The sequence below is a fragment of the Geospiza fortis genome, unplaced genomic scaffold (genome assembly GCF_000277835.1).
Source record: "Geospiza fortis unplaced genomic scaffold, GeoFor_1.0 scaffold138, whole genome shotgun sequence".
NCBI lineage: Eukaryota > Metazoa > Chordata > Aves > Passeriformes > Thraupidae > Geospiza > Geospiza fortis.
In genome coordinates, this window is record NW_005054307.1 from 7,770,356 (window position 1) to 7,796,211 (window position 25,856).

Genomic DNA, 25,856 nt, shown 5'->3' on the forward strand with positions numbered 1-25,856 from the left:
TCCACCATTTTCAGAAGAGAACCCTCTGTTAAAAGGGAAATCTCACTGGTGAATGCTGAAAACCTGAACTTTGGGAATTCTTTTTGCAAAACTCTTTTTTTGGCTGATCTGTTTCTCTCACAGCTGTGTAAGTGCTCACTGTGTGGGAGTCAATCATATAGGTTATCTGGTAAAACAACCTGATTCATTTTGTCCTTCAGTGCTATTAACTACGCTACTATCTATGATTCACTGCAGAATTAACAAATTTAATCCCTCTGTTCAAATACAAAACCAAAGAATAATCCTCTGGTTTATAACTTTTAAGTAGATAACTTCAAGCCTTAATGATGCTTAGAGTACATTAGGAAGGCACCCACTGAAATTATTTAGCTAATGGTAACTAGATACTACCATTAGAAGGCCTAATTAATTGGGATTTAAAATTAACTCTGATTTGCCATGGACCATAAAACATCCAGACCAAAATTTTATTTATTTATTTGATGGTTTGCAAAAGATCAAATTAAAGAAAGAGTATCAATAAATTATCACTTGTTATTTCAACTATTTATACTGTTCTCAGTATTTGCAACTCCAGTTTAAAACCAAAATTTAAAATAATTGGCAGGTCTCAAAATTCATCCTAGATTGCATTAATCTTGACATTTTTACATTTAAATAGTTGTGAGGATAGAGAAAAAATAGAAGTATACGAAAGGTTTACAGAAGGCATACAAAAATAGATTTATATGATACACCCATCACTATCACTTTTTGCACTATATCTTACAATCTCAGGCAATAAATTGCAAATAAGGCCCCACTAAAGGAAGAACCTGATTTCTGCTGTTACAAGTGCCCTCAATTTCAACAGCAAAAACAGTCAATAAGATTTTACTGCAATAAATGAGATGAAACCCCAAGGAGGAATTAATACTTTCAAAATTTCATGTTCTATAAATAAGGAGAAAATTTCAAATTAATAAATGAAAAGCACAATTAGTTTAAAAAACAAAAGCCAGAAACTGAATCAGAAGTTGCTAGCTTAAAATACACAAGCTGGCAAACAAAGCAGTGAGACACGTCACAGGAACTGCTCAGAACTGCTGCTCCCAGTCCATGTTGTAGCACAGCTATTCTTTCACAAAACAGAATTTTCAGGGTATTAGCCAACAGGGCAGAAAAACCAAATATTTTGCAGAAAATTAGTTATATTTATATCACAATCAAGTAAGGCCTTGTTTTAGAGAGATACTTTTTATGAGTCATTCCTAAAAGCATTTGCTAAATTCCCTGATGTCCCAACAAAAGAGCTATATTGCAAGCAAAGCTGAATAAAGTGAGGAATGTAAATTTTTTAAACATATTATGAAAGACTTTCTTCCTCTCCCTGTAGACCAAGAAAGAATACCAAATAAATACTCTGCATTTGAAATAAATGACTACTGACAAAATAACCTTTGAAAGCAAGGGTATGCTCATGTTTCCCTTCTAAATTTATGGTCAGAGATTGACATGTTGGGGTAAATGCTGCTCATATACGATACCTTCCCTGATGACCACCCAGCAGAGCAGGAGCCATTCTGGTCAGCAGTGCTTTCCCTGAACAAACCCACTCCACAACAGCACAGCTCCCAGCAGGGCACAGAGTAGATATAAACCTTTATTGGGGTCAAGAAAAGTTGTTCCTGAACCTTTTGTTAGGGTCAAACTCTTTTGTTTTGCTCTGGCCAAACCCAGAGCACAACAAAAGAAAGAGCAAATGAAAATAAAATCCCAAGCAAACAAAGAAAACCAAACCACAACCCTGCATAGAAAAATGTATAAATTGTCATTATTCTTGAGACCAATTATCTTTTATTTCACTGCCAGTGTAGATGTGTCCTCAGTGCCTCTGAGCAGCCCACATGAAGGCCCTAACCAGGCTGCAGAAGCAGTAGTCAAGGACCCCTGCTGAATCTGAATATAAGCATGATTTCAAAATTCCTATTCTGTTTCTCACATACTTCCTATCTTGCTTTTCCTTTCTACATCTATGTAACAAAAAATACTTGGCATTAACACTACAATATTAGTAGAAGATCAATAAACCCATCCAGAGCTGTCCTCTGCAAAGTGAGGATGACAAACGGTCTGGATTTCCATTACCTTACATTTGAAAAGCTTTTCCACAATTGCATAAACATCTTTGTTTAAAAAAAATAAAAAAAAAAAAATAGGTGAAAAAATTATAAACAGAACTTTTTACATAAAATATATCAAGTAAACTGTATCTAGCCTGTGGACCGGGCTTCTGATCCTTGACTCTATCAGTAATTTAATTCCTAACACAAAGAAATATGTGAACATTTATTAATTGATCCTTTGTAGTCTTACTTCAGCAATAAAGAACTCACCAGAAATATCCTTTCAAGTTGATCTTGAATGTCTTTCATTCCTGGAAAAGCAGCGACCCCTTGAATCATTTCTACAAAGATACAACCCACTCCCCTACAGAAGGAAAAAATAAAGGCAAGGTTAGAAAGAGTTCTTATAGACCAAAAAGCCAACAACAAAGTTTTTGTATTCTTTGCCAGTATTTAAATAATTTGTGTTTTAATTGATGCCAGGTGGAAGGACAGACATGTGCATTTGCTAAAATCAGTGTATACAAATGAACACTTCTCAGGTGTTTGAAGAAAGGTGTTGAGGTAGCAGGAATATGGTTGGTGAGTGTTGAGACCAATAAAGGCACAGCTGCTGATTTCTGTATTAGTGCTTCCCAAGCAGAATAGTCCTGCTCCCAAAGAAACTCTGGAGATGTGGGAATGGCAGTGAGAGCATCCTTGGGAGAAGCCGAACGGGGACAGACCCAGGACATGGAAGCACACTTAGCACAGGAGGAGGAGAATCTGGGAAAAGGTGAGTAAAAAGGAAAAGGGCACGTGGCTGTTGACAGGCACTGAACTTCACCGCCCAAATGCTTGGGGATGTACTTGCTTGGACTTTCTTCTCCCCTCTTCCAGCAGAACTGAAAGAAGCTCAAAGCCCACAGCTGCTGACCCATTCCCCAGAAGCTCTGGCTGAGAGGTCCTGCAGTGGGATGAGGGGTCCTGCAGTGGGTCCTGCATGGTCCTCCATGGGCTCCTTCCTCTCCCCACAGCAGCCACCTCCTTTACACCCCCTGTCCTTGGTTTCCCACACAAGCTACTCCACACGAGTCCCCCTTATCCCACTGAGTTCAGCCAGTGGCAGAAGTACTGGGAAATGAGACAGTAAAAATATCTGAGGCTCACTAATTGCAACACAAAGAATGCATTCTCAAAGGTTGAGGAAAGCTTTTGTGACTCTGTCTGAAATTCCAGATAAACTGTGAACTTCCTGCATCTCAAAAGGAAAGCAAATTACAAACTTGCACTTGTATCTTTTCCAGATGAAAACAGCTCAAGAGTTGCTTGTTCCCTCAGCAAAAATAATTTTAAGAGGAAACTTCCCTTTTGACTGTCAATAGGATGCAGAATTTGATTACATACTTCAACTTCAATTGCATTTTTCTGCATACATTTTTCTACAACTTTCATATGGAAACACCCACGTATGCTGTACAACCATGTCTATGTAAGCAACCACACAAAAACACTCTTCACTCAAAGTAATAATATGTTTAAATCCCCAAAACATATATCAAAATGAAGTAGGAATTTGCAACACTAACTACTGCACCACCTCCCCCTCAAATTGAGAGTTTTGTTTCTGTATCAGAAAAATCCCAGCAATAACCTCTAATTTAACTTTGTTTTAGAAGTAAATTATTTGGAATGTAGTAATTACATACTTTTTCATTGCTTATGCTTCATGATGATGCATTCAGAAAGCAGCATTTAATTTTAGGATTTGTGTGCATATATTGGTGAGGAAGTGGTTCTAGAATAAAACAACTTAATGAAAACAGGTTGCATGTTTTCGTTAAGACTGGAGCTGAGTACTTACAGATACCACTCAACTAAAAGTATCAGTAAATAACCTGTGCTTTACTCATCTCTCAGGCTTTGACAAATACCCAACAATGAAACAATTTTACTTTCTAGGACAATGAGGGTCGATAGTCAAATTTTTGAAGAAGAAAATTAAATATACATCACCATTTTCCTATTCTACCACCCAGAGCTTAGATATACTAAGTAAAGCTTCTCATGGCATAGAAAACTGGAAAAAACTTTAAGAAAGCACAGTTGCAGGCAAATTTTAGAATAAATCAGGTGTTTATAAAAGAGAGGTTAAAATTTATGTTCCATATGCTTCTGCTGGTTACTAAATGAACTGAATTGATTAAACTGCCATTCATCATTTAGTCTGGTTAGTGCTTCATTAGGGACAGATAGGCACAATATATCTTTGTCAAATGCTTATAAACAGTACCAGCATCTCAGGCAAGGAAAAATTCAAGATTTTACCCAGGAGCCATTTATTCAAGATGAGCAATAAACAATTGAACTTAGACTAAAGAAAAGAGGATCACAGTTCTATTCTTGCAACCAGAAAACAAGTGTTTGATTAAATCAGCATACCACTTGAGAGCATATACAAATCTGCAGAGAATCTTCATCTAGCTGTTTGAACAGAAATGTGGGAAGGACAGCGGGAAGATTCTACCAAATGTTGTTTTGTTTTACATGATTTATAAATTTATCCACTTTTACTGGTTCTGACACAAGTATAAGCAAAAAAAAAAAAACCCACAAAAAACAACAAAGCAAAAAAACCCAAACCAAACCAACCAACCAACCAACCAAACAAACAAACAAAAAAAACCACCACAAAAAACCCCCCGCGAACAGCAAGCAAAACTGGAGAAAAATTTCCTGCTTGGAAAGAAGAACCCTATTATTATATATATACTATATCCTATTATATGTCTTGAACTCTTGTGCAGCCTAGAATTCCATTTGGTGACAAATTGAAATAAAAAAGTACTGGAGTTAAACAATCACCTAATACAAAAATCAAAAGGGTATTATAATCATTGGGGAGAGAAATTATAAGCAAACTTGAAGATTTGAGCTGGAAGACTGCTGTTCCCTTCAGCTCACTTGAAAATCAAGGTTAAAGATTGGTTTCAAAGGTTATGTTGTTCAGCACATTGATGAGTAAGTCAATAGAAAGAGAAGTTTAAATGAATACTAAAAAAAAAGAAAAATAGTAATACAGAAAAAGTATGACATTGAACTAGGAAATGGATAGGTAAGACCTAGAAAGCCATAACAGCACATAAAGGCTTGAAGAAGGCTGGATGGTATTTTAGATGTCATAGTGGTATTGGTGAATTTTAGGATCACAGTAAGTAGAAACTTGGGTCTGTAATAGGATCTCTGCATTGCAAACTGTAAGTGCACACACTACAAATCAGAAAATAAATAACACCTCTGCAAGGCCTTGAAATTTTGTCTGGTTTTGTAGACCTCACAAACTTTAAACAGTTTAGAGATGTTTTTGAACAAAGCAAAAGCTATTATAATGTCAGAAAAACTGGGTTTTGAGGAAAAAATTAAGAAAATTATGTCATTCTTGGCTACAAGAAAACCCAAGGGACAAGGGAGAATGTGATGACTGTGTATTTAAAATTACGCAAAACAAAGGACGGGGAAAAACTGATTAGGATTTTAATGGTTCACAGAATGGTAGGTAGGTCCAAAATAGTGTAACTAGAAATAGCAGAATGCCTTTAGGAAATAGAAATTTTAGGGTGAGTGTTAAGGAAATACAATTAATAATTGTGCTATATCCCAGCCTCCCAATGGACTTGAAGCCCAGTTACAGTCATGTAAAACCAGACAAGCTGAAATACTTGAGAATATTCTTCAGGAAACAGACTTGCATTAACAGTAGAGTGGACAGGATGATCTCATACACCAGTCCCAGCTCTAGTTTCAATGACACAAAGGTTACTTAAAATATGAAATAGAGGCTTTAAGGTGCATGCACCTCCAAGGGTATGTTATTTTGGTAAATTTGTGCACGTTCAGCCTACAATGACATTTTCAGGAAGCACATATAAATAATTTTTGACAAAAGAATATTACTTTAACAAATTTTGGTGTATTCAGTTGGGATTTTCCTACTCTCTTTGTAGGACTTCTGAGTTTGGATAGATAAGCCAAATGCTGCAATGTTGTTCAGAGATCTTTCCAATGCAATTGCATAGGATAAATTTGCAAAGTAAAAGTGACAGCCATATAATGCTGAAATGGGTGGTTTACTCTCTGATGACAAAAAAACCATGACTAAACCTATTGATATATTGATGAGACCATGCATGGCCATGCCATCTAATATTGCTCTTCTATTGTCCTATTTAATTTCCTGGGACTCTGGCTGTCACTGTACAGCCTCATAGAGAGTAAGAGTACTAGCACAGCTGAATGTCTTCTCTTGCATTTGAACTGACATAGTAAATGAGCCTGTAAAAAGGCAGTTGAACCCCTCAGAAACCTTCTTTTTTTGTTGTTTTTTGTTTTGTTTTCTGCACAACTTTTATAATTCAGAAGGGTATTCCCTTAAAATTAATTTCCTTACTTGGTGGATTGGTTTTATGTGTCTGGCTTAGGGATTCACATTCCTGTCCCTGTGTAACAAAGATCCTTATTGCTACAAGAATCTCCAGCAAATCTGTACTTGAATACCGTAAAACAAACAAAAAGAAGCATAACAGCTTTGGTAAGGCACATTATATAAAAGATTATAAGGGATGGTTCCTTCAGTTAATATTACAACTTTTCTTGATGGAGCCATAAAAGAAAGTATAGACACATCCAGAAAGAGGAGTTGTTTCCAAACCAAGTTTGTTTATAGTTAAATCAAGAACACAGAAACCCTATATTCTTACTATATATGCTGTAAAGTGTTGAATATTCTGCTTTGAACAGATCTGCTTTGTAGCAGGCTCAGTGCAGGTGATAATATTCAGCATTATCTTTGCAGTGAAAACCTATGCTGGATCTTCATGTAATATTTTTATCTAGTCATTAAGCCTGTTTTCTGTGTGCAGGGTTTGGCTTCAGAGGGGGAAGGCATTTTATGAAAGCCAAGTAATTCCTTTCAGTAATCCCTAGTGAGATTTCTGAAATTCAAAGGAACTACAGAGTTTTCATTCAAGCTTCCCAAACTGCACACTGTTTGTAATGTTAAATATATCAGAATTTAAAAGCAAACAGACAAACAAATAAAAACACAAACAAAACCCCACAAAACCTACACACACTCCCCTCCAAAATCCTGCTGCTTTACTTTTTCATGGATTTGTCATCAAGATGTAATACTGTAGCATCTTCCATAAAATTCTAGTAATATACATGTTGTAAGGGCAAAGAGATTTTTATCTTGTCTGATTTATTCAAGGAAAAAAGGGCATGTTTCTTTATCATCCTTCTTGTGAACACAATGATGAAAACAAATTTAGGGGGAAAGGAATGTAAAGCAAGGGACCCTTTTCTCCTTAACTGACAAAAAATCTGATTTCTTTCTACTGCAGCAGACTCCTGGCATACCCACAAAAGCTGAAGCTGGTTGAATTTGTCTTTCATGAACATGTCTGTTAATGTTGGTTGGAATTTGTCTTTCTTTGGTATATAAGAAATAACATCTAATGGATGATACAGTCTGATAAAAATACAGGCAAACAGCAGTTGTCACATCAGAAGTAATGAGTGAACCAAAATTTCCCTTTCATGATGACAACAAAACATTAAAATTTGTGCAGGCAGCATATGCAATGAATAATAACTAATTTACTTGATAACTCAAGGTATTTCTTTACAGTCAGAGTTGAAGTAATTGTAATTACAAGAGAATAGAGTGGTCATGTTCTTGCATGTGTCACTGAATACCTAGAAATAAAAGCTCCAGAATTTTTTTTGCTTTGTAGCAATACCCAGTTTCTATATTAAGAAATACTATATTCATGGAAGATTAAAATGTACATGATCCTTTCTTATGGGATTCTTTCTATTGGATTCACTTGTTCTATAAAAGCAGAGTCAAAATAAGCTCAAGAAAATAAAATACTCCTCAAACTTGAGCAACATTTTGCCAGGAGACACTTTCTTGCTGAACATGTACTTCCTGGTTTTCTTTTCTGCATCCAGACACTTTCATAATGTACTTTCCTTACACACATGAAACGTATTTCTACAAATGAAAAGGTAACAGCAAATCTGATGTTGCAAATGGATAAAAGTGGTTTTCAGATTTCAGCATTTCAGGAACTGAAATGTGTTTCCCATAACTACAGACCCAGACACTTCCTCACACACAGCATTTCTATGAATCTGAGCCTACAGAATTTTCCAATCGAAAGCTGATTCCGTTGATAAAACTTTAGAAGAACTCACTGACAGCAAGAGAAATTAACAATACCTTTACAGTTACTGCAATGCTACCCTAATCCCCTAATCCTACATATTAGCATTTCTTTGGAGTGGAAGTCATAATCCTGAGGAACATCAGGGGAAAAGAACTAATTTGCCCTATGCTGTTTTCTCTCTCATGCCCCAAGAAGTATTTCTTCAGGGCATACTGGGACTACTGCTCTCACATTTCTCTCACTGCAAACCATTTACAAGAGAAACAGGATAAAAATGCCTTTGTAATGTCCCCCATGTAAAAACCATAATTTGGTGCATTTGTGTCTAAGACAAAATCCATTTTTATGTAATGAATGTCTTAATTATGGTTGCAGGTCTTCATTGGTCAAATATTCATGAAAGCATACATGGAATTAGAGCGAGCACTCAAATTCCACTCTTATGTGTGAAAAGTGCTGTGTTCTCACATACCATTTATTTTTCTAATAATAGGATAGAAAAACTCCATATGAACGGGTTTCCCTAAATTAAGCTCAGATTTGAAATCGTGTATAACAACTTAGATGTAACAAAGTTAAACAAGGGTGATTTAAGAAGCAATTTTGTAACATTTTACTGGCCTAGTTTCTAATTTATTTCTTCTGCAATACTAAACATAGCTGATGCTAGTTAATAAATGTGAATTTGAAATATATCCCAGCCCATTACTGCTTAGGTACTGTGACTCAGAGTGTATTTTTTTTATAAACAAAACAACAGAATATGCAAAAAAAAATTGCCAGCTGTTAGCAAACACTGTTTAAAGACAGCTGCACTTCAAAATAAAATATCCCTAGTGACTTCTTGATGTAAGCAACCCAGATGTAGCAGCAGCGCATGCATTACCAGAATCAAATTGATTTAATAGCCTCTTTAAATTGCTTCATTTACTAATATTATATTCTTCCTGTAAGGAACAAATAGAATAGGTTAATTTAGGGATTTTTTCCCTATGTTTCTGTGTTACTTATATATGGGTTTTAGTAATCCATAAACCCTTTATGTGTTGAAGCCTGTTTTCCTTGCATTGACTTTCAAAGCACTGTAAAATTCAAGGATTAGGACAAGTTACACCAGAGGCAATGCAAAACCATTTTCCTATCCACTAGTAAGTCCTCATCAAGGGGGAAGAAAAAAAAAAGCTATATCAAAGGTTATCACAACTCTTTGATGCAGTTGTGGGTAGTATAATACATTCATATAATGCTGCTGTATCAAATGCTGCCAGCAGTAAATCACAAAGCTTGACACACTGATTTCCATCACCAGCCTGACACCACTATTGCATGTACATCTTCATTAATATTATTTTAATGCCAGTGGCTATTTAAAAAGAATGCAGGAGAATGTAACATTGCATGTGGATCATTAGCTTTTAGTCACTATTCTAATTCTCTACACCAGCAAATGAAGTGTAAAAATAGCCTGCAGCCTCTGCCACCTGCTTCCCAGCCACTGTCCAGTGGTTAATATTTGGACTCCTTTTTCATGCAGCTGGTCTGCTACTCTGTGGGAGCCTCACTTTCTGCTCCCAGAGAGCCACCATGAAATGTCATTTGTCATGGCTATAGAAAAGGCCCTGTGACCCTTTTTTTTTTTTTTCTTCTCTCTAAATAGAGGAAACAGCTGTGCTTTCTACCTTAACATTATTTAAATATTTAGTGAAGAGGCTGCCTAGTTTTGTCATAATGTAGATCATCAACAACGACACAGGAGAGCACACACTATCTGCCATAAGGACATAATGCCAGTAATTGCATAAAAATGCTAATGCTACAAACACACTTTTGATAACAAATTACCAAATTATCTTGGAATCTGATGGTAGACAGGTTTCTTCACATCCCCCTTCCTCCCACTCTGGGAAGCCACTAAATGGCTGTAATGTAATTATGGCTCAGCTCTGTACAAGCATGGTGTGAGCACAGCCCCAAGGCTGCCTGGCTCCAGCAGAGCTCCCTGTCAGATGTGCCAAGCAAGCACAAGTGACCTTAGCAGGCAGCTACACCTCTCACCATCAAACTGGAAGTGCTGTCTCAGACAAGCCAGCAAAGCACAGAAGTAAAAATCTAAAGCTCTTCTGTCACACACAGAACACATTTGCTCTCATCTGATTTCTGATGTGGCAGAGGCTGAGCCCCTGCACAAATTGCTGCCATGTGGAAGAGACTGCATTACCAGGTCCCTTTTTCCTAAGCCCTTCACAGTTCCTCAGTTTGCAGAGAGCAGAAAAATATTGTGAGGGCTACAAATTGAGTACAAGAGGAATGTGACATTGTTTTTCATTTGAAACAGAACGCACCCCCTCTGACCCCTGAGCACCTGGATTTTTTTAGGCCTCCACAAAATGCTCTGTGCAAGAGAACATAATTTCTTGATATCATTGAAGATGTAACTATTGTGTTCTTCCCCAGTACTCGAGTCATTTTTGTCAGAAAATAAAATAATGGCCTGGATTGCTGAAGTAGCATTTAAAGTCCTTACTTGATCTTCCCTGCTGCCCATGTAATTTGAATATAAACATATTATTATGAAGGACATGCTCAGCCTGCAGGTGTAGTAACTTTTAAATGCTTTTAATTAGCTACATGACTTAATCTTTATTACAGGAACACCACATATTTTGATTGGACCTTCTAATAGCTCTTTCACTAAAATCATCATGGGGGGAATGTTAAAAGATCTATTTTTGACAAGTTATTGAACTTTTGAGAAAACCATTTTATTAATTAAATAAACTTTCAGCAACAATAAAAATGTTTTAAAATCCTTTGTTCAGTGTCACAGGGCAGTGTTTTTTAAATTGGGAAAAGTTTAAAAATTATTTTAAAGTTAAAAAAATATTGCTTCTAACTAAAAGAAAGCATTTTAAAGTGCTTTTTGAGCAGTTTGCCCTATTAAAGCATTAAAATTTTTCTTTAGCAGTTTCTGTACATTCTCTGTAATTGACAAGCTGACTCATGTGTGTGCAGACACACAAATACACGTGACTCAAGAACTGAACAAATGTAGGGGCAGCTAGGAGAGGGTGAGCAGAAAGGACTGTTTATCTCTCCCAGCTATCTCCATCCTCTGAGTCAGCTGTCTTGCCTCACCCCAAGCAAGCTGAGCTTCTTGCTGAGGGCATCTGAGGTGTTACTTGGAAAAGAGGTGATTGTAGAACATCAGGAGCAGATGGGCTGCAGAGATTGCATGCAACCTGTGAAGACATCAGGCTGAACCTGATATTTAGGGAAACAGGACAGTTTTAGGATAGATGAGAAACTGAGATATAGAAGGAAATTATTTTACACCTGTGAAGTGGAGACTGGTCTGAGGAAAACCAGGCAGTTGATACAGAAGATGCTGCCTTTGCCTCTCTGGCACACTTGTAATATCACAGTGGTCACATTTGGAGTTTTCTCACTGTCCCTTTCTTACCTCTTGGTTCACCTTCCCTTAGAGCTCAGGGAACTGCAGCAGCCAGTGCCCAGTTATAATAACCACTCACTTCAGTGTTAGATACTCTAGTATTTATGCTCTGTAACCCCTTCACATGAAACAATCCTGTGATTTCTAAATCATCCCCCCAGGGGTCAAGATTTTCAGGAAAACCTGTTTTCATCCCATAATCTCTGATTTCACCTATAGGACTAAATACAACCTCATATTTAGTTCCCTTTCCTAGACAAAAAATTTTCCCGCTAGGTCTTCAGTTTCAATATTACACTGGAAGATTACCTTGAAAATATTATTCCACACCATATGAAAACATAAGGTGCTTTTAACCTTATCTTACAGTTACCTCTAGATTTTAATATAATCATAATTCTAACTTTGGCTTGCCTGTATTAAAGAAAGATATTTCAGTGAACTGCAAAACATTACTGTATTTTTCTTAAAATTCCTCAGTGTCATTTTTTCTCAAATGAATGAGTTGTAAAGGTTTAAAAAGTCAAACATGCATTAAAAAAATCCAAAACTCAACCAACCAACCAAAAAAACCTCAAAGCAACCAACCAAACAAAACAAAACCCAAACATATTCCAGAGCATCTTCCTTTCTTTGTAAGGAAGAGGATTTTTTTTCCATATTTCAGGATTTGTAAAGATTACGGAGATCCAATCACCTCAAAAAACTACAAAATAATTGAAGGACTTCCAGCTTGGTCTTAATAGTCAGAAAACCAAACACATTCCTTGTTCCTTGTTCAACACAGGACTAAATGATGTAATCAAAAATTAGCAAGGTGATACATATATTTTATATATCAAACTACTCTTCTAAACCTACAAGTCTCAATAAAATCCATAGGTTTGAAAGAAAACTATTCAACAATCTTTACTGCTACCAAATATAGCAGATTAAGAACTGAGCTTTTATGCTCAGAGACAGAGAATCCTGGTTTTCTCCTCGCTACAAGTGGGCAAGGTGAAAGTCAATCTTTTGCAAAACAAGCGTCATATCATAGGAAAGTAGCATTCTACAGCTACAAAAGTCAAACTACAGTCTCCTGCAAAGCACCAAGGGCATCCTGGCCTGTATCAGGGACAGTGTGGCCAGCAGGAGCAGGGAGGCCATTATCCCTTGTACTGGGCACTGGTGAGGCCACACCTTGAGTGCTGTGCCCAGTTCTGGCCCCTCAGTTTGGGAAGGACATTGAGACGCTGGAGCGTGTCCAGAGGAAGACAACAAGGCTGTAGAGGGGCTTGGAACACAAATCCTGTGAGGAAGGACTGAGGGAGCTGGAGGTGTTTAGCCTGGAGAAAAGGAGACTCAGAGGTGACCTTATCGCTCTCTACAACTCCCTGAAAGTGGGTTGTGGTCAGTTGGAGTTGGCCTCTTTCTCCAGGCAGCAACTGACAGAACGAGAGGACACAGTCTCAAGCTGGGCCAAGGGAAATATAGGTTGGATATTAGGAAAAAGTTTTTCACAGAAAGAGTGATAAAGTACTGGAATTCTCTGCCCAGGGAGGTGGTGGAGGCACCATCCCTGGATGTGTTTAAAAAAAAGACTGGATGTGGCACTCAATGCCATGGTTTAGTTGAGGTATTAGGGCTGGGTTGGACTCAATGATCTTAAAGGTCTCTTCCAACCAAATGATTCTGTGAATTCTGTGTCAACAGCTGGTAGCAGCTGCCAGGAGGGGATTCCTTCAGGAGATACTGCATGAACCACACATATCACTACACATACATCTTTCAGCCTGTACCAGTGATCCCATTACATACTTGGTTTACATGTCTAAAAAAACCAAGAACTAAAGCTCTTGGTGACTACATGGAGTCTTCTCATCCACACTTACCACATGTCAAGGCAGGTGGAATATTCTGTTGATCCCAGAAGGACATCTGGAGGCCTGTACCATAGGGTTACCACTTCATTGGAATATGTATGACTAGGAACTGATTTAGCTCTTGCAAGACCTGTGGGGTAAACACAAATAAATTAATGTAAACAAAGCAAAGAAATACTTTGCTGTACAGTTACAATCTAAAAGGATATATGAGCACGTATAATGTAATGTGACAGGCATGTTGCAAGAGTGTTTTTCTTCTAGAACTGGAGTACTTTACTTAATGGTAGCATCTATCATTAAGTACCTGGTTAAACAGAGCTGTGATTATTATAAAGGGATAATACAATATGTTTTTTATAAAGACAACTACAGGCCCAAAGGAGATGCAAAGATATACTGTGGTATACCTAAATAAAAGACAGGTAAACAAAGATTTTAATTACCATTAACTGCTCATCCTGAGGCATGAACAGTCTTCCATTTCAGTGTTATTTAGAAAAAGAAAATGAAAAGGAAACTCCCAGACAAATGATGCCACAGATGAGATTTGGTTTCTTAGGGAAGCCTAGGAAACCTTCAACAGCTGGCACTGCAAAGCCCAGCCTGCTTATTCGAGTTTATGTTTGAAAGCTGCAGACACACTTACACATTACCATTCAAATAAATATTAATATTGCAGCAATACAGCAGAAAATCATATGTGAAAAATTCCTCACTCTCAAGAATTGCATATTGGCAGTGCTCCAATTTTAGAAACTATTTCAATAAAATCTGTGGCCTACTAAAGATATAATATTTACAATAATTGTATTTTAAGCCTGTCAGTCATTTAAAATAGTTCACATTATTACACAATCTATGTAAAAGAGAGATCATCGTATGCTAAACCAAGAAGTTTACAAGTATGTTTCTCCTACAGAGGACTCTCTCCTCCAGAAAATGGAAAAAGATCTTCAGGGCTAAGGTGACTCTTCCTATCATGGGCCTGCAAATGCTTTTTCTGAATTATCTGATACTAGCTACTGCCTTGAGAACATCCACTTCCTTGCTGGGAGCACTGGACATGCACAAGTAATGAAAATCGGGAGAATGCAGTACTGGGTGCTTTTTTGTGTCTTCCTGAATTACTGGTTTTCCTTTCAGAAAACAAATGGAATTACTGTAAGAGAAGGTCATGTTTTACACCTTACAGAAACAAAGAAACAAAGTCATACACTCAGAAAGGAATAAGCAACATGAGAATTCCCAAAAGTGTGCAGAAGAGAGTCCTTTGCCCGTTTCTTCTTAAAACACTAGAAAAGCTATTTATGAACATTTACTGTCAGTGAAAACATCTCCATAGCAATGATGGCCAATCTTGCCAGCAGATTGCATTATCAGTTGATTATAGCAATTAGACCAGTGTACAGGAATAATATGAACTGTATGCTATGACCCATTCTTTTAAAAATTATATTTGAAACATGAATACCTATTTTTAAAATTTGCAGACCTCCACTTCTTTATGGTTTGTGCACCCGTCCATCAGGTTGATGAACAATTTGGCTTACAAAGACAACCAAAGGGTTGGCCAGGTACAGCCCCAAAGAGGCCAGAGGAGAGGTCACATCACGTGTTTCACTGTGTCTCTGCCTCCAGAGTAAGGTTTTTGCTTCTAGGAAACCAGAAATGACCAGCAGCTCTAACTGGTGAGCAGTTCTTATTCCTAGCACACAGAACCATTAACAGGCCTGAGTTTCTGTGCATCTATATCCCATGTGACTAAACTGAAACAGTATTCCCTGCTTTTGTGGATACAGACGTACTACTAAGCAATATAAAAATTATGAAAGGATTTGAGAAGTCTGGATGGTGAATGATTCCATCCTTTTTGCCTTTCTGTGCCCTCCCCATTAGTCTTGTCTGAGGAATACTAAATTTGTTGGTAAATTCTAATCTTCTACCAAGCTTTCATAGGAAAAGAGGAATAACCAAGCAGTGGGAAAGGCCTTTTGAAGAAGCCACATCATGTATTTTGGGCGAAACTGTCAAAAAACGTCAGAGCTTGTGGGATGACAAATTCAAATTTTCACAACACAAATTGATCCACACATTCCAGAAATCTCCCATGTAGAGAGAAATGAGAACCTGACTTTCCATACCAGAAATCACATTGCAAATAATAACACCATAACCACGGTTCCCACCTGGCTTCCTCCACTTTACTGACAAGGATGCAGCTCTGCAGGTGTTACAGTCAGCCCAAGCACACCTTCCATCCTCTCCTGCAACTCTTCAGCCTGGAACCAGTCCTCCCCTCCTGCTGGGAATGCCACCCATGCTGTTTCCTCAATATACTGCTTCTACATCTCCTCCACCTCTAATCCATTCCAGGTTAATGAAAATCTGTCTTATTTTCCAAGAATGGCCCTTCTGGGCTAGTCCCAGCCTGTTGGACAACTAAATGTTTTTCTTTAATCCACTCTTCCCTCCCCAAACACTATGAAAGTTTTATTTGAGGTTGGCCACTGCACCTGGTTTCTCAGTTATGAGAGGATCATTAATGGAATTGAGAAACATTTAAACAAAATCTTAATTTGTAAAAGCAAGCTGAGGCCCTACGTTGGTATCAGGCAGCACTACCAGGTTAAGAGGTGCTACAGTTTGAGTTAAACCATAACAAAAGGCTTATGAGTACAGGCTGCATGTTTAAGTTGTGGCCAGTTGGTTTCCTAGTTGGCCACAAACACTGCTTTGGAAAGTAAATGGGAAAATAGAAAGCAGGAGTGAACAACCAAGCAAAATATTTACAAAAGCTAAAATTTGGAAGGGGAAAATTTGGCACAGTCCCACTGTTCAGTCAGTCACTCACTCCCCTTGTGCAGGACTGACATGACCTGAATCAGGCTAATGCCTCAGAGGAGCTGCTTTCCTGCAGGGAGGGAGCAGCCTCTGCTTTTTCTGAATAATTCTTTGCTCTGCATAAAGAATGCATTTAGCAATAATGAAGACTTTCACTCAAAATTAATGCAAATGTGTCTCATCACACATGAGATATGAAAAAAATACTCTAATCTTTCAGATATATTTACAATCTAAAGAGAATTCTTTCAAAATATATATGTGAAACACCAAGATACTACATTTCTTGTTTTGATGGTCCAGATACAAATAGATGACAGTTACCAGGGTTTTTCCAGATATCCTTCTGCAAGAAAACTTGCTACATATTTTATACCCCTTTGCATATCCAAATATGCTTACTCATGCAAAATTTATTTAAGCACATCCTTCAACTGAAAGAAAACTGAAGGGTAGGATTAATTAGCACAGCATGTTCGATCACTTTCTTTAAGGGTTCCCTGTCTGTTTCCATGGTTACACTACAGGAAGAATGACAATCTCATTTTAAAAAAACAGAGCTTATAGGGGATCATCAAAACTTCAAACCTTAATGGCCCATGTGCATAAAAGCCAAAAGGTAAGTGGCAGATCACGAGGTGAGCACACAATATTTACATATTGCTGCCTGAGCACTCTTTCAGCCTCAGAAGGGGGAGGAAGGATTTCCTGACAAGCAGTGAACTCCCCTCCGATTCCTGTGTCTTACAAAAGATAAAAGGTCAACACATGCCCTGCTGTTGCAGCCCTCTTTTGAGAGAAGGAATCCAAGGATAAGGCCCAGTTATTAAAATTAAGGTTGTGTCAGACTCACTAGGGAACTTGTGTGTAATTATGGGAAGGACAGCTGTTGACGGTTGTCACAAGGGTTTTCGGGGTGAAGGAAGAGACGAGATGGGCTCCATGATCAGAAGGCTTGATTTATTAAGTTATGATATAAACATCTATTATAACTATACTAAAAAGAAAAAGAAAGGAGAGTTTCCAGAAGCTGCTAGCTACCTAACAATAGAAAGTAAAGAATGAATAACAAACCAGCTCTCTCAGACTGTGTCCGAGCGATCTCAGTTCTGGATTGGTCACCAACCCCAAACATCCAAACTGGGCCCCACTGCTTAATGTTCTCCATGCACTGATTTCTTATGACCATTATTTACCCAAAATGAAAGAAGAAACTGTTCTATGCATTACATGCTGCAAGGCTTGCACAACATCATCTAGCTGCTCTGTGGCACAAAACACAACTTAATTTTAACTCATTCATTAAACAACAGCTCAGGTTATCCTGGGAAGCATGGTATTTAAAATATAGAGTGAATGATCTATGCCTATGTGTGTTTATGTCTTTAACACAGAAAATCCCCGGCTGCCTCTTACTCTGAACTTAAAAAAAAAAACCCTTTTTTATTTTTTTAAGAAGAAATTTTCTTGCTTGGTAAACACAATTGTCTCTGCTTTATCTGGCTGTATCTTAGACTCAGAGGATGTATCTGATTTTACCTAGAATCAGTTATTACAAAACATATTGCACTGATTTATCACTGTAATTTTTAAATTGTATTTGGCTTTTAAAGAGGCTGCAGCTACATCCAGACTCGAGACTTATCCAAAACACACATCTTTGGTTACATGAGCACGAATATTAATATTTGATACCTCTCTAGCTGCAGGATAGCTTCCTAGTCAACTTCATATGACAATCGGAAGCCTTTGTTCACAGCAAATATGATTCTGCAAATGAGAAAACCAGTCATGTCTGAAAAAACAAAGGCTCAGCAGCCATGTGCATGGTTTCCCTTTCTATTATACCTTAAAAGTGTTGAGCAGCTTATTATTTTGATTTAGATATATTTAAAAAGGCTCTAGCAAGCATACTAAAAAATAAGGTGTTTTCTTGCTTTTTCTTGATTCAACTTCTTTATGTGCTTCCTTTTTTAGCTTCCTGTTTTGTTTATTTAACAATTACTTAGTTTGAGGTAAATGGCTTATTGAACTGCAACTATGAATCAGTAATAACATTAAAATTTTGCTAATGTATTCTGTTGTAGATCATGAACTGTCAACTTAACCTACTTACTCAGCTGCTTGTTTTCCAACAGAAGCACATTTATTATTATCAAGTGAATACTTGAGTGACAACAAAAAATAAAAAAGTAAAATGGGTGAAGACACTGACACTGCTTCAATGAAGTGATCAGCACTCTAACCCAGAAGCCAATTCTTGGCAATCAAAAGTGTCCTGCAGCCTTTAGGTCCCTCTGCTGTTTATCTGAATGCATCTGTCTCCAGCATGAAGCTTTACCTGAGCATCTGAGTTAAATTCCTCTCAAGTAAGATAAATTACCTACACCATCCTATGTCCTGGCCCTAATATAGCCATTAGCTTATGATAGTGCTGTTCATTTATAAAAGTTACTCACAATCAGAGAAAGACTAATTAGGATCTCAAATTAGTATTCCCAAAATGCACTTGAGCAATGACTAGTCTTCCAAACTGGAGTGCAGGAGTCAGTTTTCAAGAGAGAGAGAAGTAAGACAAAAGGCATGTGTGCCTCTCAGCCTGTCTGGTTTTTCCAGCTGTTATCAGCTGTTGTAATAAAAGATTATTTTCCCCTACAAGTCTTATCTCATGTAAGTCTTCAGACAATCACTTACAGTAACACAGATGATAATTATTCCAGTCTGTGAATAGGACTCAACTGTCAGCTGACAAACACAAGTTACAGAATGAGGAGACACAGAAATACTTTTCTTGCTACCAGAAAGAATGACTCTAGCACTCGTGAAAAGTGTTTGCCCCTTTCCAACAAATCCAGCATCATCTTTTCATAACCTCTCTCCTCTGCCCCCTGTGCCTCCCAAAGGATCACAGGGAATAGAAAAAAGGGGTAAAAGAAAGAGCTCAGATCTTGGTTTTATATTATAAGATCCCTTTGGTTAATTTGTTTAAGAGCTATCATAGCTGTAAAGCTGTTTATTTATTTGCTTTAAAATACTTATAAATAATTTCCAATATGTTTTGAAAAAAGGCACACTGATTTTGAACATGTACCATGATTGAAAAATTTATTCCTTGTCTATAAGCAGGAAAAAAACCATACTAAAAATTGGATACTGTACAAAAAGTGGTACAGAAATACAAAAGAAATATACAACTATACAATATACAACTATACAACAAGAAATATACACTTCACTTTCTACACCAGGAATATATATGTACCCCCATGGCATTCTGGGTCAGCATGAATATGTTCAAAGTGCCTCTACTAGTCTGGAGGTAGAAAAGTAACAATGTGGGCAGGAAAAAAAAAAGGAAACAAACTGCATCAACATTATAAACATTCACATAGATGTAAAAGCTAGCAGCACTCAAGGACAGCAAGCAATTTCACATCAAAGATAGCTTCTGCATTACAGAAAAGACCTGGATTCCTTATGGACATGGTATACATGCTCACAATAGCCTCAACAGATGATTGATATAAATCTTGCTTTCTAAATTTCAGATTTTTACTTATCAATTTCTTGTTTCATAAAAAGTCTACAAGAAGATGAGGCCTTCTACTCCTATAAAAGCCCCAGTAGGAACATGCCACTGTGCTAATAAGTCTGTAAGTGAAAATGTCAGAATTACTCATTTCACAGTGAAGTTATTAGTTTTGAAGCAAAGAGTTAACAATTGCTGAACAGATGGTTTTAAATTGGAAAGATCTGCAGAGTGCAGGGAGGAAGTTCTAGAAAGGATAAACAGGCAGAAAATAATTCTTCACTGAAAATGAGAGCTAATACATCTCAGGATATTTTAATATTCTTTGAGGAAAGAGAAAAAACAGGGAAGCAGCTATGAATGAATGAACCTAATCAATACTGGACAGTTATTTGTGTAATAGTAACAATTTACACGTGGAATTTTAAGACATGACTAATGAACTTGCCAAAGACGAGAAAGGTAACAGACCACTTTCACAGAGTTTTGAGGTATAAATGTTTCATCACCATTAGGATTTTCCATTAACAAATCAAAGGAATCTAGAAAATACCAAAAAAAAAAGATATTCAGGAGAATAGCCTTGTATGGAGACAAGTTGAGAGCTACAGATCCCCATCTGGTGAAGTGTAACAGTCCATCAAGCACCAAACACAGAAGCTAACAAGCTACAGCAGGCTGTTGTGTTTGAAGCTAACAATTTACTGTGGTCTCTACATTTATAACTAAAAGCAGGAGAGTAAAGGTCATTTCTGGATGACACCATCTGGCATTCAAGTAAAAATGAACCAATCCTTTCCAACTGGTACCTGGATAACTTATCATTTGATAGGTACTTGATGTATGGCATGAGACAGGTTAAATACAACATAGCAGTAAAGAAATAAATATGCTTGCACTCCAAGACTTATCTTTTTTAGAAAATCATCACATAGATAAACTGCCTTTCCCTCTACCCAGGTGCAAAGAGAACTGATCACATAGCAGATGCAACTCAATTTCATACAGGGCATCAGTACCATTCAAGTCCTTTTATTTTCATGCTGTATTAAACCTGGCAGCTGAAGAACTGTTTAATAAGCACAATTTGGTGCTACTGTAGTGACTCACAGTCATCCACACAGAAACACAAAAGCTAGGTTTCGCTGACAGTTTCATGTTTGAACATCTAATCCCAGTTGCCTACCCTCAGGTAATTTTGTTTCTTAATTGAACATACAGCACTGGCAGTGCCAGGTGATGCCAGGTACTGCTCTCTCCACCTACTGAAAGGGTCCACAACTCACTGAAATACCCTGCAGGGCTGGACCAAAGGCAGCAATAGTAGCATGGCTACTGGGATGTTGGGATGTATTGATGGAGAGATTTATTCCAGTGGGATCAGTTTTGCCGATCTATCATGTCTTATCTAGCTGTAAAATATCTGGACAACTTTGATGAAGAGCATATCTCAAGTCATGGTCAGCTATTAAAGCCTAATCAAGTAGCTGAAAATTTACTTGAACTTGTCTAGGATAAGTAGTTTAACAAGAACAGGGCTACTTGGAAAAACAAATATTTGAACAATATTAACATCTATAGACAAATAATATTTTTGAAAAGCAGATCTAACAAGTATTTTGTTTATAAATAAAAAAAGCTGCCATTTGACATTACCCTGCAGGAGTAGAATCCGCAAATTTGAAAAACTGCCACCCCATGGGTGCTGAAAGCACCAACTCTTACAGTACAAGGTCTGACTTATGTACAAATTACACAACTCCATGGCTAGTATCCACCAGATCCTTGGCCCTGTACTGCAGAGCCAGTGCAAGTGGGTTTGATGGCCTCCTTTTCCAGCCAAGGTGTCACCTGAGCACATCCCTCTTCTGCAGAATGCAGCTGCATCTGGTCCCCCATCCACCCTCAGCTCATGAACCGTGGCAGCCCTGCCTGGCACAAACTGCTCTAGAGCTCATGGAGCTTAATCCAGGCTGCTTCCAGTACCCCAGCCAGACTATTTATAGATAAGACAAATATTTAGCTGACTTTTGTCATTGCTACAATGTGATATCTCAGAACTTACATATTCCCTTAGTAGGTAAGACACTGTCTTGGAGTTCCTCCAAAGAACTCCAACACATTTTGCATGTGTTATCACATTGGTACATACATTCACATACTAGGTAACATCCACAGCATCTAAAGTCACATCTGACTGCACAGGCTTAAGTCAGAGTAAAATGATCTGAAAACAGACATTGGTGCAAAACTAACAAAACTGAAAAAAACCCCCACCTCCATTATATAAAAGCTTTTAAATACAAAGAACAAAATAACTTCAAAATAACTTGAAGATTTCACTAATTTTCAAAATTTCCTCCACTTTGCTTTCAAGAGCGAATCCATTAAGAAAATTTATATAAGCACTGTTGCTTCTGTAAAGCAATATTTTTAAGCAACATCATCTAGCAACAGAATCTCTTGAATGTCAGATTCACCTGTTCAATAGAATTGCTCTTCAAAACACATTTAATGTATATGTCATCTTAAATTAGCTGAATCACAATTCGTATAAGAAAACTTTTATGAGAGAGACATTCCAATATGCTTAGATCTAAATTATTATTTGACTTTGCATCAGTAATAAGGCATCCATATTCCATCCAATTCGGTTCTTAATACAATTTTGTCAAAGCAAAAGAAGAAATGAAAGCAGACAATTTCATTTTAAGAAAAGTTACATTAGAAGGGCATTAAGGCTATTCCTTAACAGTACAATTCTGGAAATATGTAGTTAAAACCCAACTGCTCCTAATGCAGCATTTTTCTCTAAAGTGATAATGAAAACTAAAATGCCACTGCCAGAATGGCAAAGCTGGAGCTATGCAACCCAATCTAGTCCTTTCTGTACAGATGTAACCTACCAGTCAGTAGAACTGCAAAACCCTGTATTGTAACTAATTAAACAAGTGAAAACTTGTTTGTACTGAAACCAAACCATTCTTTTATCTATTCACCTTGGGGACAATGGATGTACTTCTGGATGCAATGCTCAATAAAAATTACTTGCAGATTGCAAGCAAAGGATCCCTATTAGTACTTTGGCCACTGACAAACTACTACTGTCATACTGTTATTGAAGCATTCCATGCTTTATTGAAACCATTTACTCTATCAAGTTTGTATGTGTGAACCAACTGTTAGTACCCATAAGCATGTCTCATTTGGTATCACAGCCTACAGCCTGTGTAGCTAAGCTGGTGGTAGTCCTGAGCACTGTAAGACAAGAATGGGCAAAGGATTGCCAAAATTCCAAGAAGCTTACATGAGAAGGCATTTGTGTTTATAAAGTATATTTCAGTGATCTGCTGCCTTTTGTCATATCCCTCCTCCTGCTTTTTTTTTTTTTTTTTAATTTTCATTTGTTTAGTTTTGTTGTAAGGTCTACAGGTCAGAGCTGAACCAAATTTCCAGAAGGTTGGAAGGTCCAGAAATAACTTAAAAACATTGCAATGACATATGCTTAAAAGCAAATATAGTCACAAAAGCAAGTAAATTTGATGCCCAAGTGACTTAAAAATTGCTGCAATAAGAAGGATATGAATATATTCATGGCTGTGGGTGGGAATAAAAGAGATTACATCTGAAAATCTCCTGCTACCTTATTTCCAATGACTACCCAAAAAATTTGCTGTACAATTTGACATATTATGAGCCAGAAAAGCCAAAGGTGGTACAACCAACTTTGGAGAAGAACTTGAGGACCTTTAACCAGGTGAAGCTCTAACCTGCATTCCCCTACCATGTAAATCAGAAGTTATTCAGCACCATTTTCTCCTCATGCAAAGCTGCTGTTAATGTTCCCACATCACCCAGACATAAAGCTGCTGATACCTGATTCTCCCACTTTTAAGTTTTTTAACTTTGGTTCTTTCAAATTATAAGACCAAAAGGTCAAGCAAAGTATGGTTACTTGTAATACACACCAGAGTAACTACTTGGAGCTATCATTTATTTGTATAGTTTTTGGAAATGGAAGTTGCTGGAGAAGTGTTAAGTACTGCTAAGACGAGCACTGCCTGATCACTTCTGGCTATCACCAAAGCTGCCTGATGCAGGGGAAACTCTCGTCTTAAAGCAGGTAGCCCTGCAAGCATGATTTTAATTTATAACACAACAAATTATGCATCTATGAGTATATTAATACAACCAGCACTGTGTCTTTCAGAATGAATGAAAAAAATCATGCATAGATTATTAAGAATTACCTGGATAAAAAGTGACTGTGTTGCAGAAAAGTAAGGTTTTAAACTGTCTGGGACAAAAGAAATGACGTTATAAATTACAGAGCCATCATTTCCTTAAAATGCAATCTCAGTTATGGAATTATTTCAGACCATGTTAAAGGCACATTTTTCTTAATGAACTGCCAGTTCTGTTCACGTTAATCTTTGCACATCAATATTTTTGTTCTGACTGATGATGAATTTTTTCTTCTTTAATCCACACCTTTCCAAGTCAGCCTTTAATATCTACATAATTGATTGTTTCCTGTGTAAAATAAATCTGCATAACTATTAACACACTAATGACATTAAAATAATTTTAAAAATTAGCATAATTTTCTCACTATATAATACAGTATGTTCTCATAAATAAAGAAACATAAAACAAAATCATAGACCAAGAAAGAAAAGATAGAGAGTATTATGGGAGCTACCTGAAGGCCTATATTCAAAAGCTTTACCATGAGCAGTACCTTTTTCTATAGTATTTTTCCCTGTAACTACTGTAACAGAAAGAAGCAAAGCTTCAAAACAATAAAGTTTCAATGAAATTTTGATATTTTAAATACAGGTGCTTGCAACCATGATAATCACAAGGATATGGAGAAGTGTGGGAAGGGAAAATGTTCTCATATAAAACAGAGAGAACGATCAGATGACTGAATAAGGCTTTTTTCAAATGAAACAATATTTGTGTAAATACATCTACAGATTCAGATGGATGGATGGATGGATCTCTTTTGTACAGAGAGCAGATCACAATTCCCCAAGTCTTTTGTGCCACTGTCACATAGCAGTCTAGTTCACACTTAAGTGGGCAATATAAGGCAATAAAAAAATCTTGATTATCATAATAACACAGCACTGAGCTAGCTGCAGTACAGATGACATTCAAATCCCATGTTCTTCTTAAACACAAAATACTGAAACAGATTTTTCATCACAGTTGTTTTAATGGTGTCATAACCAACTTCGTTTATTACCCTTAATGGATAATTAAGATGCTTTCCTCCTATTTAAAGGCTTGATATAACTCTCACTTGTAACAATAGAGAATTGCATTGAACCCTAAGTAATCTGAGATTCGTTTAACAGGGGACCCATTAAGTGAGTCACACCAATCCCCAGGCCCTTCATGCTTTTTAAAAAATAATACATTTTCCTTTTCAGTCAATAATCCTACATAGGGCTTCTCAGTGGGAAGAGCTTAAGTTACAACATCTGCCTTAGTAAAAGCTGAAAAGCCTCCTATTTAAAGATTTTTAATTTCAATTGTTTAAAAGCAATCAATGAAGGCTGGCATAAACAAAAAATTAATAAGTGGCTCTGCTTTGTATTAACAATTGGCAGAGCAAAGTTAAAGTCCTAGTTGAATACAGCTGAACCTCCCTACAGTTTCTGCAATTGCTGTCTCCAGATAGTAAACTCATGTCAAATCAATTCTTTCTTCACAGATTATGAAACCCATTTTCTGCCCATAAGAGATTCTTACTGCATTGACTTTCACATGGTAATTTTTTTTTATAGATTTAACTGGTACCTCAATAAAACCATCAGATATATGAAGTAAATTTGATGG

The 25,856-nt window shown here is 37.1% G+C and overlaps 1 protein-coding gene across 1 annotated transcript in view; it reads right to left on the reverse strand.

The window, feature by feature from the left end:
- The window catches only part of CDK14 (cyclin dependent kinase 14), a 314,376-nt gene that overhangs the window by 119,965 nt on the left and 168,555 nt on the right, over positions 1 to 25,856 (reverse strand). Inside the window, exons 9-10 of the mRNA XM_005418584.2 lie at positions 13,646 to 13,766; positions 2,379 to 2,472 (exon numbers count right to left, since the gene is read on the reverse strand). Of these exons, the coding sequence (XP_005418641.1) occupies positions 2,379 to 2,472; positions 13,646 to 13,766 (215 nt within the window). The remainder of the gene's footprint in view (positions 1 to 2,378; positions 2,473 to 13,645; positions 13,767 to 25,856) is intronic.